The following is a 20632-nucleotide window of genomic DNA, read 5'->3' as shown; positions in this document are numbered from 1 at the left end:
CAGAGCTGGATCAGGGCTGCAGGGGGGGTCTCCCCTTCATGCAGCAGAGGGGCAGGATCCCCTCCCTGAGCTGCTGCTCACGCTCTGGGGGTGCACCCAGCACACGGGGGGGTTCTGGGCTCAAGCGCTCACTGAAGCCGGGTCACGGGGAGCTTCTCCTCACCCAGCACCCCAAGCCCGAGTTTGCCGCTCGGGGTCAGTGGCTCTCCCAAGCTCACTCGGGGTCGCGCTGTGGACACGCGGCTCACGGCGCTGCCCGGTGCCTCCGAGGCGCAGAGCCCGGCACCGACCGCGGGCGGGCTCCGCTCCGCGTGCGCTGCCGGTGCGGGTCTCAGCGGGCAGGGCCGGCGGAGGGCAGCGCGTCCGGCTCCCGCGGCCCCGCCCCGCCCGTGCCTCTCCGGCGGCCTCCCGCGGGGCTCCCCGCGCGCGGCGTTGCCCCTTTAAGAGCCGCGCGGGGCCGCTGTGACGTCGCGGGCGCAGAGCCCCGGCCCGCCCGCCGCCAGCGCCGGGAGCGGCAGCAGCATCCGCGCGGTGCCCGGTGCCCGCCCCGCCGAGCCCGGCCCCTCCCGGGAGCGCCGAGCCCGGCCCCGTCCCGCCCCGCCGACCTGCCATGCGCCGCGGCCCGGCGCCAGCCTCCGCCGGCGGGAGCCGTCCCGGCAGCAGCGCGACGGCGGCGGCGGGTGAGCGCTGAGCGCCGCGGCCCCGCAGCAGCCGCAGGGCGGCCGGCCCGCCGCGGCGCGGATGTCCGCGGGCTGCCCGCGCCGGGAGCAGTCGCGCTGACGGGGCGGGCCAGGCCCGGCGCCCCGCTCGCCGCAGCGCCCCGCGCCCGCCCCCCGCGCTCCCCGCAGCGCTTCCGCCCGCCCGCCCGCCGCCGGCGCCATGGCGGGGAAGGGGCCCGCGGCCGGCGCCGGGGTGCTCCTGGTGACCGCCAACGTCGGGTCCCTCTTCGACGACGTAAGTACCGCGGCCGCGCGCGCCCCGCGGGGGTAACCGGGACCGGGGGGGGGGGGGGGGGCGGTGGTGGTAACTGGGGTCTCTGCGGGCAGCGACGGTCCTGGCGCTCGCTGCCGCCCCGTCCCGCCCGCTCCGGTCCCGGCCGGCCTCAGGTGCTGCTGTGGGAGGGGTGTCCCGGCAGCCGGGCGGTGTTTGCCGGGGTGGGGATGGCTGCGCCGCTTCTGGAGCCCCGAGCGAGGCGCCGGGTACGCGGCCGGCGGTGAGATCCTCCGGGAGCGCCTTGTGTCGCGACAGAGCCTTTCCGTATCACTGCACGGTTTCGGTCGTGCCGTGGCCCGGGCCCCTCGCGGCTGCTCCTCTCGAGGCGCTCGGTGCAGGAGGACCCGGTCCTGCTGAGGGCTCTGCTCTCGCCGCCGCCGGTAACGCTGCGGCCGGGCTGGGCTCTGCCCCGCGGTGCTCGGTGCGTTGTGGGGTGAAAACCCGGTGTAATTTCTGCTTAGTGCAGTAGGATGGTGGGAGAAACGTGTGGAATGTTTCTGGTCGCCGTAAGCACGGCGGGTGCAACAGTTGGTGCTGGCGAAGGGAGAGCGCTTGTGCGTGTGTGAGTTAGGACAGATCCGTACGGACACCTGGAGCAGCGGCCGGGCTCCGAAAGCCCCGCGGCTGTGCGCGGGTGAGGGCTGGCGCCGCGGAGCTCTCTGGAACCGAGCGAGCAGGGAGGTTTTCCCGGGGTTCGCACGTCCAGCGGGGAGCTGCTGCCCTGTGTGTCGGGACCGGCTGGCTCCGGGCGCCAGCCCTGGTTGCGCATCTCCAGGCACCCTACAGCAAACGTGCTGTTCTCCTGCTCGGGGTTTGCTGTGGCTGCTGGAGGCTGGCCTGAAGCACACGCTGTGACTGATGTGTGTGCACTCAGGGGATGCAGTTTGTCGTTTCACCAAGTTTGGTAAACTCTGACAGATGATCACCACAGTGCTTGTACACATGAAGTGTCTGCTTGTATGAAATAAACGCTGCGCAAATGCTTGTAATAATTTTCCTGGTAATGGTGGTGGGCTTGTCCAGTGCCTGAGAGTAAAGCAGCGGGCGGAAGTGGTAGGACTTGGTCAGCTCATCACTGCTGTGTGCTCACTCCCCTTTATCACTGCCGTGTGCTCCCGTTACCGTCGCTCAAGCCTAAAGGCGATTCCCTCTCTGAGCAGAGCCCGCTGTGTCGGTGGCTGCTGTTCAGACTGCTCTCCTGCCTCCTCCTCCCTCTGAGAGTGCCCAAAGCAGCCACTTTCGAGCCCTGTCACTGACGAAATCCGGAGCTGTCAGATTAGACAGCTTCCTGGCTGCTGCTAGCTGGTGTTGGTGACTCGCTGGCATTCCTGGAGCGTGTTTGTTGTTGGGCGTTCAGCGTGACCAGAGAGGGGAACGCTTCTGCTCTAGCGAGTGACTCCCTTGCCATGCAAAATGTAGTTTTCTATAGCATAAAATGTAGCTTTCTGTAGCAAAATGGGGCTTGTTCGGGTGTGCTTCGCTGCCGGCTGGCGAGTGCAGGGGCTGCTCTGAGCGTCTGCACTTTCCCCTCTGGGCTGGTGCTCGTGGTGTCAGGGCTGGTGGCAGCCGGGTCAGTTTCTGGAGCAGTACTGGTGCTGTTCAGGCGCAGTAAAGATGGTGTTAGCTCGGTTTGTGACTTTGCTTTTGAGTTATGTGTTGGAGCTGTCAGCCGCTGTTTCTGTTGGTGGGGCCCTTCCTCTTCAGCTGAGGAATAAGTTTCCGTGCTGTGACCTGATGTGATTTCAGTAATGAACAAGAACTCCTGCTTTGATAGACTTCACCTGAGCTGCGCTGGGAAACCATTTTCAGTTCCTTTAATCCATTTTTCATTTCTGATTTCAAATTTCAGTTGGAGATACATACTTTAATTAAACACCCCACCTTTAGTCAAGGTTTGCTGGACCTCAAGGTAGGGTAAGGGTATGCATTTTCACAATGTGTCCCAAGAGGACAGGATAGTGAGGTCAGAGTGTCCCTCACTAACGCAGTCCCACCTTCCCTTGCTCCAGCGATTGATCCACTGCGGCCAGCATTCCTCTGGGGTTTGTCCCTGTTCGCAGCTCGGGACTGGATGAGGCTGGAGGCTCTGGCGATAGGGATGCTGCTGCAGAAGCTGCCTGGCTCCTCCAGGGCTGTGTCCCACTCCCCCTCACCCCCCCCCCCCCCCAGCAAACCTCACGCCTTGGCTCTGTGATGGATCTTTCTCTGACGTGTTTAAAGCAGCCTGAACATTACTGTGTGGCAGCAGCACGCTTTGCACTTCGATGCTCTGTACAGGCTCTGTTTACTTGGCCGGCATGTGCTGTACGTGCAGATGCTCTGTCTTGGAGACCAGTGTTTTAGAGAAGAATGACTTAAAATAGCTTTGGTGGGCAGTTTGCCTGGGTGGCATAGCCTTTCCTAGATCCTAGTGGTGCTGACCTGGCTACGCTTCTGCAAAGAGGAGAAAATGGCTCTCTTCCCCCTCTGACTGCCAGAAGCAAGTTCTGATAACAGGCTGGTTGGCTCCTGCCAGCCATCCACATCCACTAATAACCTGCTGCAGTGCTGACCTGGGAGCTCATGAATAAACATGTGTACAGTGGAGAGGTGCTGTGACGCGCTGCTCCGTTCCTTGAGTACTTTTGCTGCTTCGTTAAAAATGTTAATGCAGTATTAGATCCACAAATATTCCTCAAAGTTTTATGAGCACGTGCAGCTCATGAATATGGATGCTGTGATTTTTTTGGGTACATTTCTGTTTACTTAAGCATTCTTGCTGCATAAACATTTCCTGTTTTTTGTCGCTGCATACTCTTGCTAACAGCAGAAGATGGAGTTTGGGTTACCTGTGGGTGGGTCGCTCTTTTTTCACCTCCTCTGATGCCCCTGTCTATGGCAGGGTGTTGGACTGGATGAAATTTAAAGGTTCTCTCCAGCCCAACCCACTCTGAGACACCAGCCTCTCTCTGTTTCTCCCTCTCCACGCGTTCCTTGCTCTCTGTGTTTCCTCTGTCTGCACTGATGAACTTTCACATTTAAAACCTCACATTTACCTTTCTAGGAGCTGACCACAGTAGCGGCCCCAAAACCAATCTGGCTGGCACTTCACTGCTGTTACTGCATAGGATTTTAATGACTTTAATATGCTGTCCTTTTTTTCCTGTCTGCTGTATCCTCTTCTTTCTCTCCAGTGAGAGAACGGTTTAGTGCTGTTTGGTTTTCCAACAGCGTTTGGTTTTCCCCCTGGGAGTGGGGTGTGAGCAGCTGACATTGGGGCCCATAGAGCTCATCCTCCCTGGGGTTGTGTGTGGGTTGTGCTGACATGGGCAGGGAAATGCCTCGAACAGACCCATGGAAAACTCCTTAGGGGACAGCCTGGGGCTCAGGAATGATCCCTGTGTGGGGTGGAGAACCTTCCCTTCATTGCCAGTGCAGCAAGGGAGCTTTGTTTCTGCTGGTTGGAGGCAGATGGAGATCCTTGCAGTTCACTTTCTGTCGTTGTCTCGGGACTGCTGCATGTTTAGCTGAGTGCAGTCACACATGCTGAGAAACGCCTGAGTACCCACACTTGAAAACTGTGTCTCGCTCTGTGTCAGTTTAGGTGACGTTTACAATCCACGGTATTTAAACCTTTAGGGTGTTTAAGTCTCTAGGGTAAAGATTTCCAACGTGCCCATCAGACTTGGCCATACAAGTTCTGACACTTCTGCTTGGCTGAAAATGACTCGTTTGTTCCAGTTTCCTTTGAAATTGGAATACGAGAGCTGAAGTCAGGTAGGTGCTTCTGAAAACGTTTCCTTCTGTCTTCATACCACTGATTGCATGTAGCTCCTCCGTAGTGGGAGGCTGAGGCAGTTCTTGAATTCGCAGGACAAGCTTAGGCCAGGATAGAAGCGTAATGATGACAAGAAAGGGAAAACCTAAACAGAACATGTCATTTTGTTAGCTTCAAAAAGGAAGGGAGAAAGTAGGTTAGGGAATGAGTGTGGTGGTGCTCAAGTGCTGGTGCTCAAGTGCTGACACTCAAGACCTTTATGTGACTGACAGCATTCCTGGCCTACCTGTATTTTCTCTGAACGTACAAAATGCCTGCGTGTGCCAGCACCAGGATGGGCAGCGAGCTTTCACGTGCCCAAGTGGCCTTAACCCACCCAGCATCTGGTGAGAGTCTCCCTTTCTTGGACGTTGCACACCAAGGGCAGGCGTGAAACATCTCATTCCAAGCCCTGGTTGTAGTTGTACTATAAGTATGCTGATTGCTTTGATTCCGAGTATGAACTCAGAACATCCTTCACCTCTGTTTAGACCTGAAGCCTATCAATTGAATTTGAAGTGGAAATACTTCCCATAACAACTCCTAAAACCAGCCTGCTGTTCTAATGGGTGGTGACCGCAGTGTGCATGTCTTTTTATCACCCTGATCTTAGTTTTCCGATCCTGAAACAGTGGGTGTAGTTGTATATTGATACTAGGTATCTGTGGATTTGGCTGGTATTGGGTGAGAACAATGAGGGGGTCTTGGCTTTGGGTTTGTTGTTCATTTGGGTCTTTTATATTTCTGTTCTCCCACCCCCACACCCCCCCAGTTATTTGAGTTTTGTGGAGTATTTCAAACGTGGAAAGGTGGAAAATGGATTAATTAGGGTTTGATTTCAAAATGAGTATTAAGACAAGGATGTTGCAAGTCAAGGCACTCTCTCTTCTTCAAATTATAGCTGCTGGGTTGAGTGAAAGATAATGTTTGACTCATTGTGACTTAAAAAAATACATTATTTCACTGCTAGGAAACACTTATTCCATCCTTCCTGTCCGGCCCTGTTGCTGTTATCTGGAATGGAAGAGAAAACCAAACAAATGTGCTCAGCTGAAGGCTGTGTTTCTATGATGTATTTGAGTGCACAGGGAATATCTCTGTCTGATGTGGTGGGGCTCAGCTCGGGCTGTTCATTGCCCTGTATTGTGTGATGTGTAGGACTGTGAGTCCTAACTTAGGAATTCTATTTTAGGAATACATCCTGGTGTGCTTTCAGCCTGGAAAAGAGAAGGCTCCTGAAGGGGAGACCTTAGAGCAGCTCCAGTGCCTAAAGGGGCTGCAGGAAACCTGGAGAGGGGCTTGGGACAAGGGCCTGTGGGGACAGGCCAAGGGGAATGGCTTTAACCTGCCAGAGAGGAGACTGAGATGAGCTCTTAGGCAGAAGCTCTTCCCTGTGAGGGTGCTGAGGCGCTGGCACAGGGTGCCCAGAGAAGCTGTGGCTGCCCCATCCCTTGCAGTGCTCAAGGGCAGGTTGGACACAGGGGCTTGGAGCAAGCTGCTCTAGTGGAAGGGGTCCCTGCCCGTGGCAGGGGTTGGAGCTGGAGGAGCTTTGAGGTCCCTTCCAACCCAAACCAGGCTGGGGTTCTGTGTTACCCGAGTGGTAATGTAGAAGGCCAAGGAAGAACTATTTTCAGTGTTCTCTATTATGGGAACCCTAAAAATAAGTAATCTCAGTTTTCTCTTTATCTATTTCTGCACTCCTGTCTTTCTGTTTTCTGGGTATTTTCGTTTCATCTTCTTTCTCATTTTAGTTCTTTATTGTGCCAGTGCCATGGGTAACATTGTTGCTGCCTTCTGTTTGTTTGGCTTTCTGTGGCAGGCTCTCAAATCAACATTTTCCTCATGGTTCCAGCTCTACTCATGCTTAGGCTATGTTTTAGGGGACTTTTCTTTTACTCACTTCTAAACCTCCTCTGCAGGAGGTGAATTTTAGGGGTAGACCAAAATTTGGTACTGCCCAAAACTCATTGAGCTTCGTGGAAGTGACAGTGGGAGGAGGAAGGTGCTTTGTTACCCTGGGCAGTGCTTGTGCATTTGAAACAACAATATATGTAGTAATTAAGGCATCTGTTGTGTCTTCAGAATGAAAGTGATGGTGACACATTACCAGCAGGATACAGCTGTTGGGCCAGGTGTGCAGCAGAGCTGAGTGGCAGCCCAGCAGGATGGTGTCTGGCCCTGAACTGCCATCCCTTTATGTGTAGTTCTGAGTCTGCTGCTGTGAAAAGGGGTTTTGATTTGAAATACCTTCACTACCTTTTGCTCCCTTTTACTTCTGTGTCTGGAGATGAGCCTGGGGACATGCATGTGCAGCTCAGGGGCTACAGTGGAGTTACACTGGCTGTAGTGCTGAGCTGGCCTCTGTTACTAGAGTGCTTTTCCTAGGTATACAGGATAACCTGCAGTTGATACTCACGCTGCCAAAAACCTGCAGGATAGCTGTGGAAGGACTGTACCCATTCTTTGTACTTTCTTCTTACAGCCTTTAGGTAGGTGATGTACGGTAAGAGCAATATGTATGGTAAGAGCAATGTGCTCGCAAGCATTTGGTTTTGACAGAGGCTGTCCTAACTCTTGCTGCCTTGAAGAAGCTCTAAATACTCAACCTGATTTATATTGCCAGGTGTCGGCTTCCCAGGTAATTCAGCTCTTGGGACCCTGAGCTTGGGCTACAGGCAGCACACCAGTGTGTGCTGGTGGGGCTATTTGTAACCAGCACAACCACTTCGAGCATCCGCGTGCCTGGTGCTGGGGTCCAGGGGTGCTTCCCCCATGGGCTTTGTACAGGAACTGCACAGGTCCTGCTCCCAACCAGCCCTTTGTTCTCAGCCCCTAAGGTATAATCTGTGATAGCTGAGAGTGGGTGGCAGGGCCAATCCCCCTTCTCAGCATAAATGAGGATCAAGACCCAAAGCAGTCATAGAGTGATAGAATCCAAGCCTGGTTTGTGTTGGGAAGGACCTTAAAGCTCCTCCAGCTCCAACCCCTGCCATGGGCAGGGACCCCTTCCATTGGAGCACCTTGCTCCAAGCCCCTGTGTCCAACCTGGCCTTGAACACTGCCAGGGATGGGGCAGCCACAGCTTCTCTGGGCACCCTGTGCCAGCGCCTCAGCACCCTCCCAGGGAAGAGCTTCTGCCTAAGAGCTCATCTCAGTCTCCCCTCTGGCAGGTTAAAGCCATTCCCCATGCAGTAAAGCAGTGATGTGTTACTGTGCATTCACTCTCTTGTAACTTGCTGAAGCCTGGAGCGGTGATGGAGGGGGCTCTTCACAGGGTGGGTTTTTTCCTCCAAGATGCAGTTGTAGGCTTAAAAGAATTGCTTTTCTCTGTAATAAAAAATACCGGCTTTTCTTTTTAGCAGAAATTTTTACATTTCTCTGAGCAGAAGAGTTTGAATTAGGAGCTCGTACAGTGCTTGGCTTCCCTTAAGCAAGAAGCTCAGGAGATGATGTGGTAGACCATCTTTCTTCTCCTTTTGATTAAGTGTTATCTTTAACAGCAAGAGCACATGTTTACATGAGGAAGTAATAGTGGCAAAGTGCAGTGTATAGTTAGAGCTTTCTGTTCCTGTGGGTTTATGGCAGGAGTGAGTGTTTTGTAACTTGCTGGGTTTCCACAAATTGCCAGTGCATCAGTGTGATGGTTTAGGAGGATTTAATTTCCAAAGCATTTGAATGTTATGCAATAGGAGCAGGATACCATAGAAGGAACACTTTACATGTAAATCTGTGGGTTTATTAGCTTGGACAAGCACTTTCACAAGGGTCAAATCTTAAAGGTTTTGTTGCCGTTTCAAAGGTCTCATAATAAATTTTCTTACCACAGAGTTTGACTTCAAAGGGAGTTGCACACAGAACAGCAGCCAAGCCCTCCGATTTCATCATGTTTCTGAAAGGCTGAGATGTTCACTATTTTTCTTCTTTTTTTTCCCCATCATTTATTTCATCAGGCTGGCTTCTGCCCCTGCAAATGTATTTCCTGTATCTCAAACTTTCTTTCCCTTTCTTGTACTGTCTATACTTGCCTCCTCCTTGAAGCTCTCCCTTCATTCCTCACCTGTTGTGTAAAGTGAGGATAGCACTGAGAAAAGCAGTGCTTTGGCTTGCAAATCTGTGTGTGCCTCAAAAGCCATTGGGAAGGCAAATTTCCTTACCCTGGATGCAGCCGTCGTTGCTCCCTGAAGCAGGAGCTGTTCATCTTCAGCAGGGATGGGATGGAAGCCTTTGAGAGGGATGTGATTTGTTCATGCATGAAGAGCCAGGGCAACTTCAGTGCTTCCTATGAATGAGCTCCCTTGGTGTTGCAGAACTGTTCCACTTGGAACTTTATCTTGGGCTTCAGAATGTCATTGTGCTGCCTTGGATGCAACAAGCATCTTGTGCTCTGTCAAAGAGGCAATTCAAGGAGCTTAAACGTGGAGTTTCTTCACCAGGGTAAACCAACACGCCATTCCCTGGCATCTATGTGAGAAGGAGAAACCAAGTGACTGAGCTACCGTGGAGGACAGGGTGGTTTTAAGCACATGCTCTAGGAGTTGTCTCCTCTCCACCAGCTGCTTTGGTTGTAGCTTTACCGTGTACCTCTGCCCCTAAACTCTTACCTTCCTTTGGGGAAAAAAGAAGAACAAGGCAGGTCTGACTGCAACCGGTTGTACGCTGTTAGTACGTGGAAGTTGTCACTGTCTGTCTACGTTAGCGTGGTCTAGTACTTCATTCACTATTTTCTAACCACCTTTTTTCACTCTCTTGGTAGAGAATAGGAAGTGGTCACAGAAAAACAAGACTTTCTGCCTTTGGTGACTGCTTGGGTGGCCTGTGTAGTGATTTAGCATCCTTCTTGAATCTTTGATACCGAAGTGGCAAGGAGTCTTCCTCTGATGAAAATTCCAGGGAAGTATGTTACCTCATGTTGTGGAAAAGGTCAGATTAAGCACAGTAATTGTCAGACTGGGGAAGAGGGAATATTAAAAGTGAAATATTTCTTTTACTGCCTTTTTTCCATGGGTTTACAGTAGTTACTTGGCACTCTGAGTTGGTTTTATCATTCAGATTTTTTTGTGTAAATGTGATACTCGATCACTTCTATTTTTCATATGTTGTTAGAGATTCAAGATTTATTGACAGGGATCATTGCTTTTAGATGATACTTCGAAGTCAGATATAATTGATTGTTTTCATTAATGTCTTCAAGTTGTTAAGCACCGCTCCTCATGAGTCAGCCAGCTTTACCCGCTAATATCCTTGAAAGCAGAAAATTAAAGCTAAGAGAAGTAATTCAAAACCCCGTGACAACACCGCAAGCTTTCTCTCATGGTACAGGGAGCTTACAGGCCAGCTGTTAGGTGGTGTGACTGTTACTGATACCGAGGTGTTCACCAAACTTCAGCTCACCTTAAGCCCTGCGTGTTCCTGGTTCAAGGTGGCACTGACAACTGGGGGATGCAACAACAAATGCAGAGCTGCAATGGGAAAAGCTTTCATTTCACGTTGTGGTTTGTGGCTGGAAGGATTTTCACATTGGGTTTTGGTTTGTCCTAATGAAAACATTTTCTGGTCTCTTCTTGCACCTTTCTCCACATCAATGAAAAGCCATCCCGCCTGTATTCCTTGCCAAATAGTTGTTGTTAAATGTCCCTGCCCGTGGCAGGGGGTTGGAACTGCATGAGCTTTAAGGTCCTTCCAACACAAACCGGTGTGATTCCATGACAGCCCTAGGCAGGAGGGTGGCCACAGCCTGGTGTCAGTCAGGAGACCATAGCTGAGGGTGGCCAGGGGATGCAGCACTGAGGGGAGCAGAGAGAGAGCATCCATGTGAGTAGGGAGCACTGTGTGGCATCACTCAGGGCTTGCCTTCCCTGCAGACCCAGGCAGGGTGATCAGCAGAGACGCAGGAGACCTCGGTGGGAACCTGTTTGTAAAGAGCCTAAAAAAAGACCTGTGTATTGCTTACTGTTTTCAGAGCCTGTCAGCTGCGTGCTGTTCATCCACAGCTCCATAGTGCTGTAGCAGCACGTTTGGTCAGTCTGCAGAGAGCCAGGATTCAGACCCGTTAACTTGTCATGGTTTGCTGGTGCATGCTCTGAAGCCTTGTGGTTTTCTTTTCGGGGATGTAGGAGTAAAGGGTACCAAATGGCACTGGAATGAGGCTGGTTGGGTGTTTTTCTTTGCAACACAAAATACGTGGTGTTAAACGAAGCACAGATTTGGAACCAGCAGAACACAGAACTCATGGCTGCAGACTGCTCTGTGGGGACTCAGTTCAAAGAGGCACCATGTACCTGCATTGTAGAGAAGTGGTGCAGCAGCTGCCCATCCCTCAAAGCAACCTGGAGAAAAAATAACCGCTTCAGGCAAAAAGGTGCCCAGTTGTCATCGGGAGGAAGGCTGGTCTAGGCTATGGAAATCAGGGCTCAGTTTGCGTTCAGCTGCAGGCATCCTGCACAACCCTGGGCGGGAGGCACCAGTTCCCCCAGGCAATTGCAGCTCAAACTGCTGCCAAAGGCATTCCTGTGCTTGTGACAGGCTCCAGATACGGTGTCCCAGTTCTCAGAGGATTTACGAAGGGTGCCATGGTGGTTATGGAGTTGCAGATGAGGTGGACAGCAGTGGTGGTGTGCAGGCAGCTGAGGGTAGCTCCTTATCCAGAGCTCTTCGTGGTGCTGCCCTCTTACAAGGCTCTGTGTCTGCGCCGAACAGAGATCTCCTGGGGTAACCAGACAGTGCGGCCATGGGTGAGACCAGGGTGATGGCTCATTCTTTCCCCTTTGATTTAAGGAAAGCAGGGAAGCGCCACATGCTGACTTCAGGGCGGCTTGTTTGGGCATGCACCGCATTTTATTACTGGAGACATCGCTGCTGAACAAAGGCTTCGTTAGTACAATTTATGTGAACCTCCTGCGTAGTGAGAGGTGCCTTTGGCTTATGCAAGCTCAGTGAATGACAAGACTGGTAGACAGACTTTAAAAGTCTATCCTTACTTACAGGAGTAAGCAGAAGCAGGGGAAAGTGCTCTGTCTCAGTCTGCGTTTTGGGAAGGCTTGCAGGGACTGGTTACAGGACGTTAAGTAAGGTCACTTCTCTCTAGAAAGTTCTGATCTCATGTAAAGGCTGCGCTAGCACAGCGCAGAGGAGCGGCCGATCGCAGGCATTAAATACCATGGGAACGTGCCGTATCCAAAACTCGTTTGTTGTCCTGTGCATGAGGTGGAGCTGCCTCGACTTGTTCTCGCCTCGTTTTCCAGTTTCCATTGCGTTCTTGAAACAGGATTTTTTATTGCCAGTGAATGTATTAGCAAGCCACTGCCTATGAATGGATGGGCTCTCGGGAGCGGCTGCGTATGGTGCTGGTAGTGCCGCAGATGAAGGGTGAGCGGCAGGCTGGCTTTGTGAGCGGGACGTGATGCTCAATTCCTGCCTTACAGCCTTTCAGTGATCGTGTGGGAGCTTGTTTTGAAGGCTTCTTGTGTTTATTTTTTCCTGGTGTGGCAAAACCTCTAATTTTGGAGGCTTTACCAATCCCAGTGGGAAGAGCAAAAGTTGTTTTCCCGTAGGAACCTCTCGGAAATGTGTGCTGAACCCTCTTCGGTGGAGTTTGTTTACGTGTCAACCAAACAGTAGAAGAAATAGCTCAAAAATCACTTAGGGATTCTGTGTTCATTAGGGACCCTGAGCCAGCATTCGCTGTGCTTCAGTTCCTTCAGGATTCTTGTTTGTTTAGGGACAGATTGCTGCTTTTCTTGGCCTAACGGGGCAGTGAGGACCGGGGTGATGCTGGGCAGCAGCTGTGGCTGGAGCCATCATTGCAGCGGATGTGCACAAGGACGGTTCCTGTCGACAAAAGCAGCATCTCTGTGTGCCTGACCTCATCTTTCAAAATGCTGTGTGAAAGCAGCTGTGCAACGGGCGAGTGTTGCTCTAGAATTCCTGTGTCACTTCTTAGTGCAGGGAGAAATGGGGGAACGTTGATTTATTTTTACTGCAGATGTTGCCAGGCACATGAAGAGCTGGAGGAACAGCATGATGGGACCAGCCCACTCACTCCAGAGAACTGGACAGGACCCAGAAACCTTCTCCTAAAGTTTGTTTTCATGAACTGCAGTGTTGTTGTTCTGGGCCGGGAGGACAGACCTGATCCAGGCTTGGCTGCTGGTGAGAGCATGGAGCCAGTTCTCATTTGTCTTCTGGGATAGCAATTTTTAGCAAAAAGGAAGCAAAGCCTTTTCCCTTCAGCTATCCTCACTAAATATTAAAGGATTGTGATTTATGGCCTCTCTGCACCTTTTATTCATCTCAACAAAGATCTAGAATATAATTTATGGGAAAGGAACTGATGCCATGTGGATCTACTTGTTCTCGTAGGCCATAAGAGTGTTACTGAAGTGAGTGTGTAGAAAATGCATTGCATGCGAGGACTAGTGAAGCTGTGTAAGCCACGTGAAGGGATGTTTCCTCAGCTCTGCAGGTGGAATTTTGGTTCAAGGCTTGCTTGGCTTGCTTAAAATAAGGCCCTTTTGCCAAACTGATTGGTTTTTCATTTGCATGTGAATATTCAGTGAAAGCCCGCATTGATGACATGAAAGGTTTGCTGTGTTACTGTCGGAGCAGTGCAAGAAAGGTCCAGAAGGAAGCATCTTCCTACTGCAAGGGTGGCTGAGCACTGGCATGGGTTCCCAGAGGGGTGGTGGAGTCCCCACCCTTGGAGGTGTTCGGAAGCTGCCTGGAGATGGCCCTGGGCAGCCATCGTGGGTTGTCCTTGCTACAGCAGGGCTTGGACCAGGTGATATCCAGAGCTCCCTTCCCCAGCCAGGCTCTGTGTGGTTCCATGCAGCCAGGCATTACACGTGTTGGGTTTTTCCCCTTGTTTTTAGTTGCTGATGCTACTGCCTGTTGCTTTCCAGCACTTGCAGAAGGTGACTGCCTGCTTCTCAGTTCATCTTTCTGTGCAAATCCTTGTTCCCTTTTTATCTGCTTTTCTGTTGTGGACATAAGCCATTTCCAAATGCTTTGCAGAGGGATTTTGGTCCAGGAGCTGGAACATGTGTGAGCCTTCCTGGAAACTTGAGGAAAAACTTGCACGTTGCCTGTCCGCTTCAAAATGTCTCTAAATCTTCTGAAGGTTCCCTCCCGTGCTTCACTGCTGTGACAAAACTCAAGTGTCCAAGTCAGCACCCAGCTCTGATTTAGTTTTTGTTTGCTTTCCTGTTGACATTTCAGTGGCAAGTAAACGTGCTGATCCTGATTGCCTCAGAGCTGGGAAGGTGGCAGAAGCACAGGAGCCAGCTTGAGGTGACTGAGGTGACAAGCAGGGGTCTGCAGGGTTCACTGGCAGCTGATGAATGTGGTGTTTACCCCAAACAGAGTTAACAGTGAAGGTGCACAGGGAAGTGATGCAATAGCAGAACAGCTGCTTCACTTGCGTGGTTTTCACTTAGCTGTTTATCTACTACTGTGTTTGCAATATTAGTTAGTTACTGGAAGCATCTTTAGTCCAAGGAACAGAGTTGAGAGCTCAGATGTTGCCATAGTAAAAAAGCAAACAAAAAAATAGAGTATTCCTTGTCCATTCTACATTTCTGTTCACTCACCTGTAAGGGAAGGTGGGATGCCTGCTGTCCCCATCTGCAGTAACTCATCTGGCATAGTCATGGTGCAGAGCAAAGCTGCTGCTGGGATTTCAGACCTCCCTGCACCATTTCCCTGCCTGCTGTGCTGGCAGAGCTGGGATTCCTGAGCCTGGAGCACACGGCTGGGGTGAGCTCAGCAGGATCGGGCTCGCCGAGCGCACTGGGGCTGCCCAGCATTGCCTCCAGCAGTGGGGCAGGCTCAGGCCCTTCCCTCTGCCAAGGGAGGATTCCATACCCGAGCTCAAGTCTGACTGATGTGTGCCTGAGTGATATCCCTGATCCACACTGTGTCCCGGTGCTGTGTGCCCGAGTGATATCCCTGATCCACACTGTGTCCCGGTGCTGTGTGCCCGAGTGATATCCCTGATCCGCACTGTGTCCCGGTGCTGTGTGCCCGAGTGATATCCCTGATCCGCACTGTGTCCCGGTGCTGTGTGCCTGAGTGATATCCCTGATCCGCACTGTGTCCCGGTGCTGTGTGCCCGAGTGATATCCCTGATCCGCACTGTGTCCCGGTGCTGTGTGCCCGAGTGATATCCCTGATCCGCACTGTGTCCCGGTGCTGTGTGCCTGAGTGATATCCCTGATCCGCACTGTGTCCCGGTCCTGTGTGCCTGAGTGATATCCCTGATCCGCACTGTGTCCCGGTGCTGTGTGCCCGAGTGATATCCCTGATCCGCACTGTGTCCCGGTGCTGTGTGCCCGAGTGATATCCCTGATCCGCACTGTGTCCCGGTGCTGTGTGCCTGAGTGATATCCCTGATCCGCACTGTGTCCCGGTGCTGAGTGTCTCCTTATTCCTGCTGTGGAGAACTGCCCTGTGCTGGGTGCTCCGAGAGATAGGAAGGCTCTGCAGAAGGATCTGGATGGGCTGGATGGCTCCCTGCACCTACCTGCCGGGAGGATGGGGCCAGGAGGGGCTGGGCTCTGCTCCCAAGGAACAAGGGATGGGACAAGAGGAAACGGCCTCAAGCTGCCCCAGGGCAGGTTTAGATGGAGCTGAGGAACAATTCCTGCCCCAGAGGGTGCTCAGGCATTGGAACAGGCTGCCCAGGGCAGGGCTGCAGGCACCGAACCTGCAAGTGTTCACACAGCGTGGAGACGAGGCCTCAGTGCCATGGGTTGTGGGTGGCCTGGGCAGTGCTGGGGTAAGGGTTGGACTGGATGAGCTTGGAGGGCTTCTCCAGCCCGGTTTGTTCTATGATTCCCCTGCCGGTTTTGCAGCCTCTGGCAGCCACAGGACGGAAAGCAAAGCAAAGCAAAGCACCTCCTCAGCCCTGAGAGCGGGCTTTCTGCTGCCCTCACAGCACGGGAGGGGCTTCCCGGGGCCGTGCGGGACGCAGTGGTGCTGGGAGGAGAGGCACAAGGGGGGGGCGATCCTCCTGTGCTTCAGGGGGTCCCACAGTGCTCCATGGGGCTCTGCTGCACCTCGGCCTGGTTCTGGTTTCTCTCTGTGATGGATGGGCTGCTGTGGAGCAGGGGCATGGGCTCTGCTGCACGGGGTGAGCCGAGGCTGGAGCAGCCAGTGCTTCCCTGCCCAGCTCAGCCTGGAGCACGGCATTCCCGGGGCAGGCTGTGCTGGAGCAGACGGTGGTCTTGACGTTCAGAAGCAGTTCTGAGGCTTGTTGGCCTTTCACAGGAGGGGATGTCCCCAAAACCTTCCTAAGGAAAACTCATCCTGCTTTCCTTAGTGATCAGCTGCCTGCATTTTGCAGCTCTGGAAGTCTTGGTTGCAGGTGTGTTACCTGCTGCTCGAGGTTGACGGGCATGGCTTTATCCTGGAAGTCTGTGCTGAAGACACAGCAGTGGGGGGACCCCGCTGTGCTGTGCCCCGTAAATGCACGGAGGGCTGCTCTGTCCTGAATGGTTTGTGATTTTTAGGTTCGGCTCCTGCAATGGGATCCAGAAGCAGGGACAGGGGCTGGAGCAGAGGAGGATGGACGGTATTTCTGTTTAAAATCACAGCCCTTTCACTGGGATGTCGCACAAAGACAGGAATCCTAACGAGTATCCTGGATAAGGGACCTGTAAAATAAAGAAGCAGCAAGCCCCCAAGCAAACAACCCCTCCAACCAGTGAATGTTGCATAGCCTCACACTTGGAAGGAGTATTGTTAGTGGGGTTTCTTCCAAATATGAGAATAAACCTGTGATGAATTCCCTCTGGCGCTGGTGCAAAGCTAGCTCTGCTGAAGAGCTGTAAATGCTTGGATCACTTAACTGTGTTCCTTAAAGCTTTCCTTGCTAACCTGAGAACATGTTAGCTAGCACTTCAGCTATGTTTGCTCCAATGCAGAGCTGCCCTCGCTGCCTTGCACGTGGGCATCCGAGGGGGAAGTTCCGCGGCTGCTCTGCATCTTCAGAAGTTCAGTGGTATTTTAATTAGCTGGAAGCTGTGAAGACGTTATCCCGAGATCTCGGCAGAGCTCAGCTCTTACTTTGTCTTCACAGCTCTTCTTCCAAACCCTCTTAATTAAGTCTGTGAACTTAAAAGCGTTAGGCAAATGGAAATAGCAATAGGTGGTGGTGCTCATCCAAGGGATATGTAAAGAATGGGAAAACTTCTGAAGTTTTTTTTTAATGTGGGAATTTCCAATGCTGTTCCTCAAATGTGATATTCTTACAGACAGCTTGAGACCAGTCCCTGTGTTCTGCCTCACTTCATGCTTTGCCTTGCTTAAAATGGGTATCTTCCCCTTAACTGTATCTTATCAGCTGCAGAACAGGAAGTTTAGTGTTAACGGATTAGGTGCGTTTGTGGGCTTCTTGTAATATTCACCTGGTGTTTCAAAACAAAGGGTTCATTTCACTTGTGTGCCCAACCTGAGGCAGATATAACTTTAAGTATAATCTTGTATTCTGTAAGATAACTCTGGGATTGTGTGAGTATTTTTCTCTAGAGCAATAAGCAAATCGTAATGTGAAAATGGAGCAGATCCATCAAAAGCAAGGTTGAGATTGGGGGACTTACTTGAGTTGGCTTTTCCATCTCTCTGAACACGAGCTGTGACAGCACAGCAGCCAGACATGTGCTTTTCCCAGGAATGTATGTGTGAATTCAGATGGCATTCTTGACTGCGTTTGGAAACGGATGCTGTCAGGTCCCTGAGAAGGGATGGCAGAACCTGCATTCCTCCCAAAGCCCTCAGTTCTGTATCTGAGGGGAAAATGCTGTTTTGAGAGCTGTATTTGGAGTACTGAGACCTTGGAATAGAAGGTGTCCTCGCAGGCAAACGCGCTGTGGAGCAGTTTGCCTTTTCAGAGGCCTGCGTCCTTTGCCTGTTCCTGGAAGGTTTATGCGCTGCTTTACTTCCTTCGAGCTGAAGGGCGGCTGCATGAGTGCTGCAGGGAAGTACGTCTGCTTTTCTGCTGTGGTGTTGTCTTCAGCTGTGAGTCTGTGACAGCTTCCCTCGGATCACAGAGCCAAGGGATCTACAGGCAAACCTGCCTTTTATAAAGTAATAAACCAAGTAGGCTCTGAACAAATAGGAGCGGCTGCTCTGCTTACATCTTGAGTGACTGCTGCAGTGAAACATTACAGACCTTTCCGTTCAGAAAGCTCTAAATTCCAGCTATTTTGGTTACTGTTCATGTTGGCGTGAGTGATGTTGGGACCGACAGTGGACATGGGCTGTTGTGGTGTGGAATATGTGTGCAGAAACAGCCCCAAACCCAGCACTGCTCCCTTCATTTGTGCCCTGTTTGTGTCCTTATCACCTTCTGCTAAGGCACTGCCCCGGCAGCCTGGCACACGTGCTCTGGCTGTGTCAATGGACAGAAGTGCCTGTTTCTTGTGATGTGCTGGCCATGCACATCAGTGACCAGGGTGATGGGGATTTATCTCCAGAATTTAGAAATGCGGCTTGCTTGATTGTGTGAGGGGTTTTTGTGGTGGTGATTTGGGTTTTGGTTTTTAATACTGTGAAAGGGATTTGACTTCAGACAGTGAACTTCAAGAGTGTGAAGAGGTGGTGCTAAATGCTGCTATGTGAACTTTATTTCATGTGTTATGGTAAAGCTCTTCAGTCCTTTTTACCCTCAGCTGGGTTTGAAAGGGTAACCTAGGCTTCATGGCAGTATGTTTCCTTGAGGCAGTGCTCTCCTGTCTCCGTTTTGCCCCTTTTCTTCTCCTTTTGTTGTTGCCTATATGTCAAAGATGGATAAAATTGAAATTCTTTTGGCTGAAGCTTGCATAAATATTTGAGGTATATTGTAAGATCTACTACCTATTTAGAAATGGAAAATGGGAGTAGCAAGTGAAGGGAGCTAAGTATAGTATTTGTGATTATTTAAGCTCCTGGCACCTGGAGAGCCTAGTGACAAGTAGAATTTGCAGTACAAGTACGCTGTAAATGATAGGGTCTGCTAAGACAAGGTCTTCGTATAGGAAAACAGAGTGTTTATAAAACCTTCTAAAATGCAGTGCCTGATCCAGAGCCTGGAGTGCAGCAAGCATTTACCTTGTGGAAAATGCAAAGCAAATGCCAACAGATGTGGCATTAACACAGCCCATTTAAATCTGCCGTGCACCTGACAAGTGAGTAATTGCTGTGTGCTTGCTTAGCGAGCTGTAGGTGCCGACTGCTTGGAAATGGGTTTGTATTTATAGAGCTTGTTCCACAGTTGTGCTCTTCTGCTAAAGTGCTGGGTTTTGTTTAAACAATGTGGGAATACAAGTGAGATGAGTGCAGTGGGGACCTGCACCATCGCTGGAGTGTCCATGCCTGCACCAGTACCAAACCCAGGTAGTTTGTGCTGTCTGGGGCATTCTTACAAAATAACCCCAGTGCTGATAACAGAGGTGCTGCTTAGTGATGAGCGTGGTCTGAAGAGGAAATCCAGCCCATGGTGGTTTTGCATGTGAAAGTAAGGCTGGCAAGAGCCAGTTGTTAAAAAGCCCGTGTTCCTTGAAGGGCTCTGAAAACGGGTGTTTCTGGTCCGTGGCCCTGAGTATTGTACTATTGGGAGCGTAGTTCAACAGCTCAGTAGGGGTACTGATCAAAATGCACTGTTGTCTGAAGTGGCCTCTATCCAGACTGCCTTATTTCAGAGAGATTCACTCATCTCTGATCATTTCAGAGCATGAAACCAAAGCCGGGCGCAAAAAGCTGCATTTAATAGTGCTTCGGAATCTTGCTGGAATTGATCGCTGCAGCTTGCTTACTACTTTGAGTGTTCTTCACAGCCATTGACAGCACCATGCTTACTGTTGGGGAAGGAGGAGCTGTGCTGGCTCTGTTCTAGCTTTGTTCAGTGAATAGTTGGTAAAATCTCTCTGCCCTCTTCCTTTGACAGGCGTGGTGAGCTCTTTCCTTCAGCAGGGACAGGGTGCCCAGAGAAGCTGTGGCTGCCCCATCCCTGGCAGTGCTCAAGGCCAGGTTGGACACAGGGGCTTGGAGCAAGCTGCTCCAGTGGAAGGGGTCCCTGCCTGTGGCAGGGGTTGGAGCTGGAGGAGCTTTAAGGTCCCTTCCAACACAAACCACCCCATGATTCTAAGGCTCCTCAACCTTCCAGGCGTGAGAGGCGCCGCTGCCATTTGTGAATTCACTTTTCTTTCCTTTTTTCTCCCCTTTCTGTCTAAAGTTGCTGTTCTTTTTTTAACCTCAGCGCAGACATTCCCAGCCGCTCTGGAGAAGGGCCTTCATTCCTGACAGCAGCCATACGATGGGCTGCATGCTGCTGCGAGCAGCTGGCTTCCCGTGGGCCGGAGCATTGGAGATAATATGGTAATGAAAACACATAAGTTTCTGGATTTGCACCAAGTAACTGCTAATTTTGGTAGTACGGCAGCAGTTAGGACCAGCAGATCTGGAAACAGACCTTTCAGAATTTGTAAAACAAAATGGGTTGGTTTTAAGACATTATTTTAAACAAGTTTAATGCTCTGCTCGTTTTTAAACCTGGCAGACAGCTGAGGAGAACAAATCCCCAGTACTGTCACTGTTGGTTATCTGTTTCAGAAAGAGTTTCACTGGTCGGTATGTTGTGGCGGTGTGTATCTCGTTCACGCTGACGTCAGCTCTTCCTATCAGTGAGGAAGATGAACTCCGTCACATCCTTTTATTTAGTAAGCAAACAGCTTAAAGCACACTTCACTTCTCGCCGTGTGTGTTTTCGTCATGTTTTGAATGTGATCTTCAGTGTTTTGAAACTGCGGAATCTCTCAATCGGTTGTGCTAGAACCATGTGTACAGGAGGTACATTTCCCTGTGCTCCCCGTT

At 51.4% G+C, this 20632-nt stretch overlaps 1 protein-coding gene across 1 annotated transcript in view; it reads left to right on the top strand.

Annotated features, from left to right (window-relative positions):
- Positions 1–837: 837 nt before the first annotated feature.
- Positions 838–20632, top strand: part of INPP5A (inositol polyphosphate-5-phosphatase A) — a 213101-nt gene continuing 193306 nt past the window's right edge. Inside the window, exon 1 of the mRNA XM_061478615.1 lies at positions 838–954. Coding sequence (XP_061334599.1) covers positions 880–954 — 75 coding nt within the window. The 5' untranslated portion in view covers positions 838–879. The remainder of the gene's footprint in view (positions 955–20632) is intronic.

Source organism: Pezoporus flaviventris, unplaced genomic scaffold (genome assembly GCF_033815535.1).
Source record: "Pezoporus flaviventris isolate CSIRO_AGI_PZ_B2104156 unplaced genomic scaffold, CSIRO_AGI_Pfla_v1 ptg000129l, whole genome shotgun sequence".
In the NCBI taxonomy this organism is placed as follows: Eukaryota; Metazoa; Chordata; class Aves; order Psittaciformes; family Psittacidae; genus Pezoporus; species Pezoporus flaviventris.
This window is presented reverse-complemented; position numbering and strand designations above follow the sequence as displayed.